This window comes from Cyprinodon variegatus, unplaced genomic scaffold (genome assembly GCF_000732505.1).
Source record: "Cyprinodon variegatus isolate N-32 unplaced genomic scaffold, C_variegatus-1.0 Scaffold798, whole genome shotgun sequence".
NCBI lineage: Eukaryota > Metazoa > Chordata > Actinopteri > Cyprinodontiformes > Cyprinodontidae > Cyprinodon > Cyprinodon variegatus.
In genome coordinates, this window is record NW_015151251.1 from 190,440 (window position 1) to 199,439 (window position 9,000).

At 37.8% G+C, this 9,000-nt stretch overlaps 1 protein-coding gene across 1 annotated transcript in view; it reads right to left on the reverse strand.

Annotated features, from left to right (window-relative positions):
• Window positions 1–8,746, reverse strand: part of nelfb (negative elongation factor complex member B) — a 25,505-nt gene extending 16,759 nt beyond the window's left edge. Inside the window, exons 1-4 of the mRNA XM_015396429.1 lie at window positions 8,496–8,746; window positions 5,969–6,129; window positions 5,766–5,865; window positions 82–267 (exon numbers count right to left, since the gene is read on the reverse strand). Of these exons, the coding sequence (XP_015251915.1) occupies window positions 82–267; window positions 5,766–5,865; window positions 5,969–6,129; window positions 8,496–8,597 (549 nt within the window). The 5' untranslated portion in view covers window positions 8,598–8,746. The remainder of the gene's footprint in view (window positions 1–81; window positions 268–5,765; window positions 5,866–5,968; window positions 6,130–8,495) is intronic.
• Between the last annotated feature and the right edge of the window lie 254 nt (window positions 8,747–9,000).

A 9,000-nucleotide genomic window follows, 5' to 3' on the forward strand; every position in this document is an offset into this window, starting at 1 on the left:
AAATGAAACCACACCTTTAATAGAGTGAATTAAAATATGTCCACCCTACCTCGCCCTGGCGCCGTGCTTTTGGTGTTGGACTGAAGAAGTTGTGTCGCTGCTGAAAAGAGCTGCTTCCTTCTCCACAATGTACTGCTTCAGAAGGGGGGATACCTCGTCTCCGAACAGAGCCTGGTTGTCCTGCCATATCTGTCTTTTTACCTCGACAGCACAAACTTTGTAGAGCTCCTTGTCCGCCATGACCATCTTCAGTTTCTTTTCTGGTACCTGAATAAAGATTGATGTGGGATGAAGTAATGGTCAGACAAGATGGTGTTAACCTTTTCCTTTCAACTAATTGATGCAAAGCTAGCAAAGACATTTAAAACATCTATTTAAGTTATTGACACTTGAAACAAAAAAGTGAGAAGTAAATTTAAAAAGGGCTTTCTCGGAACTACATGGGTAGCAATCACCAAGCTTTATGTCAGTGGCTTGTCAATGAATCAAATGTCAGAATCACTACAGGTCCATAACATCACATTGGTTGAGTTTAAAACTAAGTCCCCATCACTTCTGCATAAGTCATGGAGAAAATAATTAGACCATGGGGTCATGATCATCGTTTTTTCATGTAATCATCTTAAGAAAAAAAAAAAAATACTAAGAAAAAATGTGCTATGATATTTTTTTTTTTTGTTACTTCATAATTCTGAACAATAATACATTCTCGTCAAAGTAATACGGCAATGAAAGCTCTGAAGATGACTGGTGTAACATTAGTTCAGTCTGCCGATACACTTTCCTGAACTGGAACAAATATTTATCTCTCTTAGAGTTGAAAACTGTACTTTTCAATGAAGATTACTTTAGACTAGTCTTAACTTTAAAGAAATACACTATACATTTCTGATGTGATAAATGACTATTCCCGCTGCAAATTTCTGGTTTTTGGTGCAATATCTACATAGGTATATAGAGGCCCATTTCCAGCAACTATCACTCCAGTGTTCTAATGGTACAATGTGTTTGCTCATTGGCTTAGAAGGCTAATTGATGATTAGAAAACCCTTGTGCAATCATGTTAACACATCGGAAAACAGTTTAGCTCGTTACAGAAGCTACAAAACTGACCTTCCTTTGAGAAGATTGAGCATCACATTTGTGGGGTCAATTAAACGCTCAAAAAGGCCTGAAAAAGAGAACTTTCATCTGAAACTCGACAGTCTATTCTTGTTCCTAGAAATGAAGGCTATTCTATGTGAGAACTTCCTAAGAAATTGAAGATTTCCTATAATGGTGTGTACTACTCCCTTCAGAGGACAGCACAAACAGGCTTTAATCAGAGTAGAAAAAGAAGTGGGAGGCCGCCTTGCACAACTGAGCAAGAAGATAAGTACATTAGAGTCTCTAGTTTGAGAAACAGACGCCTCACAGGTCCCCAACTGGCATCTTCATTAACTAGTACGCGCAAAACACCAGTGTCAACATCTACAGTGAAGAGGCGGATTCTGGGCTTAATGGCAGAGTGGCAATGAAAGAGCCATATCTGAGACTGGCCAATAAAAGAAAAAGATCAAGATTGGCAAAAGAACACATACATTGGACAGAGGAAGACTGGAAAAAATTGTTGTGGACGGATGAATCCAAGTTTGAGGTATTTGGATCACAAAGAAGAGTGTTTGTGAGACGCAGAACAAATGAAAAGATGCCGGAAGAATGCCTGGCGCCATCTGTTAAGCAGGGTGGAGATAATGTGATGGTCTGGGGTTGCTTTGGTGCTGGTAAGGTAGGAGATTTGTACAGGTTAAAAGGGGTTCTGAATAAGGAAGGCTATCGCTCCATTTTGCAACGACATGCCATACCCAGTGGACAGCGCTTTATTGGAGCCAATTTCATCCTACAACAGGGCAATGACCCTAAAAACACCTCCAAATTGTGCAAGAACTATTTAGAGCAGAAGCAGACAGCTGGTAGTTTATCGGTAATGGAGTGGCCAGCGCAGTCACCAGATCTGAACCCCATTGAGCTGTCAAGGGAGCAGCTTGACCGTATGGTACACAAGAAGTCCCCATCCAACCAATCCAACTTGTGGGAGCTGCTTCTGGACGCGTGGGGTGCAATTACTCCTGATTACCTCAACAAATTAACAGCTAGAATGCCAAAGGTCTGCAATGCTGTAATTGCTGCAAATGGAGGATTCTTTGATGAAAGCAAAGTTTGATGTAAAACAAAAAAATCCTTATTTCAAATACAAGTCATTATTTCTAACCCTGTCAATGTCTTGACTCTATTTTCTATTCATTTTACAACATATGGTGGTGAATAAGTGTGACTTTTCAGGAAAAGACAAAATTGTTTGGGTGACCCCAAACTTTTGAACGGTAGTGTAGTTATTACCATAGGGATATAACTCCTGCATTCAGAGCAAATTTCCCCTCTTTTTCCTTCCCTCCTTTCAGATTGCTATGGTTTAATAGATACATACAGTGAACTATTAGATTTGTTACTATAGATAGTAACAAATCTAATGGTTCACTTTTCAACAGCAGTAGAACATCAATACATCCATTACTAATTTTATTAAAAGCATGTAAACATTTTGAACCTTCTTCTTAATAGTCCATCAGAAAGCTGCAGCTGATCCAAAACTCTGCCGCCCGTGTTCTCACTAGCTAACTAACTCCCAGAAAACTGAAAAAGTGTTAAAAGCCTGAGTTCTTTGAAGGCAGAGTTAAAAACCCATTTATTTAGAGCTGCCTTTGACTGCTGAAGTTAAACTGCTAAATGACATATTATTATTTAAAAATGGTTGGGAAGTCATATTCAAATTTCAAATCATTCTGGCTTAAACATGTATAAAAAATTTCTATGAATTGAGGAACGGCCATCCACTGTACTGCCAGACAGGAGGCATGTTGGCTTGCAACAGTTAACATATCTGGCAGCCGAAAATAGTATCTGATTCTTTGCTTTGCATCTGGGGATATAAAGTTTGGATTCAGCTATGCACTGATGCAAACTTGTTCCTGGATGTTTTTCTAGGCAGTGTTCTTGAGTCAATCTGAAGACAACATGAATTTCAGAGGCCTGTAGTAAGTGTTTATACATGCAGGTTGGAAATCTCTGTGCAATTACATGTATCTGGAAAGCATGAGCTGATCTTTAAAATGTTATTTGTAAGATATTTCTCCATCTTAAATCAAATCCAGCTCAGGTAATGATTAGGGAAGGCACACATCGGTCTATATAAGGTTCCACACTTCCACAGTGCATATCAGTAAACCAATATGAAATATAAAGTTAAAAGATGTGTCTGTTGACCTCTAAGACAGGTTTGTCTCTGAATTACAATACAAAATTATTTCTGATGCTCTAAGAGTCCTAATAAGGAGAGTGGCTTCAATCACTTGTTAACAAAGGAAGATTGGAACCATCGAGATTCTTCTAAGTGCTGACTGGTTTTCTAAACTGAACATTTAGGGGAAAAGGACCATAGTCAAGAAAGTGATCAAGGACCCTCAAAAGCTTGAGGGATCATATTTAAAAACACTTGAGGATGTAATTGCCGCCAAAGGGGGAACAACTTTATTTCAGTAATAGGCAAAGGCTGTGAAAACTTACATAAAGGGATTTTTTTTAAGTTATCTATTTGTAATATATTTGCAACAATAAAAAAAAAGCATTGTCCTAAAGGGGTAATGTCTGCAGAGGAAGGATATTCATTTACTACAATTTGGAATAAGGCTGTAACATACATGTGGAGAGTGCTGTTTTGTTTTCTCAGGAAACTGACCTAGCACATACCATTTCTTATATCACTAACAGCTGACAGTAAAATATGTAGAACAGAATAAATCTAACATGGCGCTTATAACAAAGGTAACACCCTATTATGGTTATTATGGTTTCCCATTGATATTAACTGACACATCAGTTCTCTTGAATATATTAGAATGAGTCTGTCTGACTAGGTGCTAGAATTTATACATTGGTCTAGAGATGTCCCGATCCAGGTTTTTGCACTTCCAATCCGATACCGATATTGTTTTCGGACTTCCGATCCGATACCGATACTGGCCGATACCAGCCTATCCGAGCATGTATTTAAATCTGAAGTCTGTAAGTTTTTAAAAATCATTTTTTGGCATATTGGCTAATATGCAGCTTTAAGTTTAAGTTAAAGTATTTAGCCTTAGTTGTAAGACTCATGTTGAAAAGGGTTTTAGTACTCTTGATAACATCTAGACAGCTGAATTAGGTGAGATTGAATAAAACACAATGATTGGTAACAACAAACTTACCTGTTTATTAAGAGATAAACACAAACTGGACAAAATTATGAATAGCAATCTGAAATTGCACAGTGAACAGTTAAACTGTAAACAGTTAAAGGTGCAAGTTTTAATAAAAATGCAAAACAGACAAGAGTTGAAAATAGTCTATTAACTTAGAATCAGGACTCTACTCTTGAAAAAAGACACTGCTTAAAAAAAAAATCAGTGCAAATAATAGTAAACTATTACACAAAAATGCCCAATCTCCTCCACACCTAGTCTCCATCTACACATCGTGCAGGATAAAATAATCCCACACGGCTGACATTTTCCCCGCTATCTTCCAATTCACCTGTTTTAATGGTTAGGCCGGGAGACAGACCCAAAAAGACCTGTGGGTGTGTTGAAGGTGTTCTGGAAAATGCAGACCGGAGTCGGGGAACACTGGCGCAAAATAGTGGAATGGATTGTTTCAATCGGCGAAACTGGAAAATACGGACCGGATATTTTTTTTAAAAACTGGATCGGCAGTCTGGATCGGCATTTTTACATGCTTTGCCAATACGCATTTTTTGCCAATATCGCCGTCCGATCCGATACAAGGATTGGATCGGGACAAGCCTACATTGGTCTGATTGAGAGGGACCTAAATTTGTCGGAGTTGGAGAAAATATCTACAATTAAAATATAAAGTTAAAAAAAACTAAATGAAAACAAACTGAAATTTGCATTTTCTCATGTTTAATCACTTAAAGGCCAAAGTTGAATTGATCACTAAAAGCATCTTAACATTCTTCTTGGATTTGTACCTCCAGAATTTTTCAGCTAACTAAAATATACACTTTAAACACACAGTTTGTACATAAACAGTGTCAACAGATTTACTGACTGACTGGAGGAAATAAAAGCTCCCCAAGTTGGGGAGGATGTACTGCCCCTAGTGGAGGAGTTAAAGTATTATTGGGGTCTTGTTTGAGAATGAGGGGAAGATAGAGCGGGAGATCGGCGGATTGGTGCGGCATCTGCTGTGAAGTGTGCAATGTACCGGTCTGTTGTGGCGAAGAGAGAGCTGAGCCAAAAAGCAAAGCTCTTGATTTACTGGTTGATCTACGTTCCAACCCTTATCTATGGTCATGAGCTTTGGGTCATGACTGAAAGAAAAAGATCCCTGATACAAGCGGCTGAAATGAGCATGTCTGGTCTCTCCTTTAGAGATAGAGTGAAGAGCTCAGACATCTGGGGAGGACTCAGAGTAGAGCCGCTGCTCCTCCAGAGGAGCCAGTTAAGGAGGCTCAGGCATCTGCTTAGGATGCCTCCTGGACGTCTCCCTGGTGAGGTCCCCACTGAAGCTGCTACCCCCGCGACCCAACCCCGGATAAGCGGAAGAAGATGGATGGATGGATGGATGGATGGATGGATGGATGGATGGATGGATGGATGGATGGATGGAATGTTAATTTGTGGAAAATGTTTGTTTAAATCTTTGTTACTGTTGAAATAAGTACTTGCCTTAGGGAGATGCTTCAGAACCTGCATCACCACTGGCTGTATGGAAGGCATTTTCACCAGAGGAAAGCTCTTTTCCAACAGCTCTTCAAGCTTTCCATATCTGGGAAAACATTGAAAAGAAACATTAAAATTGTGGGCTCATGTTTTCTATTGGCCCTCATATTGTTCCTTTCAGCAAACTTCCAAACTTAGCCAAGACATGCCTGTCTTCATCCTTGCCCTCTGCAATGACGGCCACTTGCTCCATCAGTTTTTCACGAAGCTCGTCGAAGACGGACTGGTGGAACTCCAACCGAGGTGTTCCATGAAGGTCGAGGAAGGGCAAAGCAGACTGCAGTGTAGGGAGCAGGATGCCATTTTCCATCTGTAGTCATAAAAAACAAAAAAATAACTCATACAGAGGTCAGTTGATGTGCACAACAGCAGTGAGCTGAACACAATCACTACCCTATTCCACTGGTGGATTTGGTTTGTAATGTAAACTTCCTTGAGGAATTATGTTTAAATTTGTCATTGTATGGAGAACCCAAATTTTGTCCACAACACTAAACAGAATACCTTTTATTATTTTTATTACAATATAGGTAGATGGTGCATTAGTAGGGAGAGCCATTTCAATTAGTACTGCTATTAATACATTTTCAATAAATATTGACTGAAATAAATATCCCTAATGAAATAAAACAAATGAAACATGTTACAATGATTTGTATTTTATTATATTTCAAGATTTTTATTTATTCAAAGATTTAATAATTAGGTAATGTATTTATTTTATTATTTATTTATTTCATAATGGAGTATTATTTTGCCACACTTTTATTTTGTAAAGCTACTTTACATATTCAATCTTTTATTTTTTTAACTCAGTTTTTTGTATTTTATGCTAATTTTATTTCCTGTTCTGATATCTAAACGACGGGGCAGAGTTTTATCTGTAGGGGCGGCGCTGGTAACAGTTCAGCAAGTCAGGAGTGAAACAGGAACTACCTTGCAAAATAATCAGACAGGACAAGAACAATGTCTGAAAACAGAAGGAACTCAGGCTGACTGAGAGAAGAATATAATAATAATCATAATAAAAAATTTAGAGAATCGTCTGTGCCTGATCTGTCATGGGAAATGGGATCCTACTTCTGGGAGCTAACTTTTTGGCTTTGGGTTTATACATAAATATAGTCTTTTGAGTTGTATTTTTTAATTTTGTTTTAAACTTATGGTATATAATGCACAATCTAAAGAGAGACACAACTAAAATGCAGATACAAACATGTAATCATATTTTGCTGGACTTCGAGCATTTCACGGTTTCGTGGTCACGGTTTTCAGGTTCGGTTCGGTATATGCTGATTGTTACACCGAAATCCCATAAAATGAAAGAATCCAAAAAAAAATTAATGAACTGTAATTATTTTTAATGATCTGCGGAAACCATGGATCTTTTCCGCATGTTTTGCTGCTTTGAATTTAATCATCTGGCGCATGCCCTCTACCATCTCCAAGCTCAGAGCGGAGCGGACGGGAGCCACAGCGGAGGATGTATACTTTGCTTTGTGTAGGCAGTCTGGTCCCTTTGCTGGACCCTGTTGGCATACGTCATTCAGTGCTCTAAACACGGCCTCTGGCAGTCAGTAGGGATGAAATATAACATGGCTTATGTATGTAACTATGGTTCTATAAATCCTGGATGACCGCCAGAAAGTTCAGTCCCTCGGTCTCGCTGGGCTCACAAGAAGATGTAGGGACTGAACTCCCGGTGTCACATGGTTATATAGACTTATGTTGATCGCAAGTTGGTCACATGTGACTTTGTTGTTACTAATTTTCACCTGCAGATTGATCATTCAGTGCATGAAGCACTGCCTCTTGCGGTTATCTGGGATTCATAGAACCATAGTTACATACATAACTCACGTTTCTGCAATACAGAGGGACTCCGCCAATCCTAACCAGTGCCGCACAACAGATAAAACCCTGCCTTCTCATTTGATTATAAGAACATGAAATAAAATAAGCTTATAAAAAAAAACAGTAAAGTAGCTTTACAAAATAAAACTGTCACAAAATAACTCAAGATAATAAAATGAATAAATAATTAAATAAAAAATAACTAAATAAAATAAATTAAGTAATAAATACATCTTCAAATATAATAGAATAAAATAAGGTTTAAAATATTTTAAGATTTTGTCTATTTCATTAGGGATATTTATTTATTTAACAGAATATATATATTTTTTAAATGTATTAAGGCAGTATTTATTCATTTCACAGAAAGAAAGATTTATTTGGTTTGAAATAATCAGACTTTCTGCACCTAGAGAAACATCATCTATACATGAGCTATAATGGCTTATTACTGGCTCTGCTTAAAAACTTTCTCCGTCGGTCCTAAATCTAAACTAATATGCGAAATTGAAACCTAAATGAAATGTTTGCCAACTACATTACAGAGACAAAATACTTAACTCTTGGACTCCAGTTATATAATACAGTAAATACTGCTATAAAACCAGCATTTTCGTTTTAAGGCCTGGACTAATAAAAAGCATTCTCCTACATATTCCTCAGTTCATTGTAATGGTCTATTCTGTCTTTACCAGTAGATCTATAACAAAGGTTAGCATAGCATTTTTTTAGAATTAATAATGAATTTAAAGAGTAAGGACTTCTCAGGATTTCATTTAAATAAATCCGTTTTTGGACAAATAACGGAGCTGTTCACGTTACCTGAAACTGATCAATGGCTTTCAAAGGCTCTGTGCAGTTGGTCAGAGTTTCCTTTAAGTCTTCGCCATTGGCTATCCCGAGTTCCGGCAGCCCCGCGAACATCTTAGCTGTGCTCTGATCATTCACTTTGGACAAAAAGCCGGAGGAAGATATTCAAGCAGGTATTTCTGTAACAAACTGCCTAAACGGTTCGGGTAAACTGCAGTATACAGCATCTGACGGACATTACTTCCCTTGTGGTAACTTCAAAACAGTCCGTCAGAAATACGTGCGAACAAAGGTTCCGCGACACCTTCTTTCCGATTTTTTTTTTTTGGCGCTTTAAAGGCACAGTAACGTTCATAAAGACACAAAAAACAGGGAAATGAAATTTTCACAAGAGTTTTTATTTAAAAATGTAACCCATTGCAACATGTAATATGGTGAAATATAATTCCATTCATTGCTATATTTCAGACATCCCAAGTTCCAAAACCTAATTTCAAGGAGATGCTTATCCCTCCAC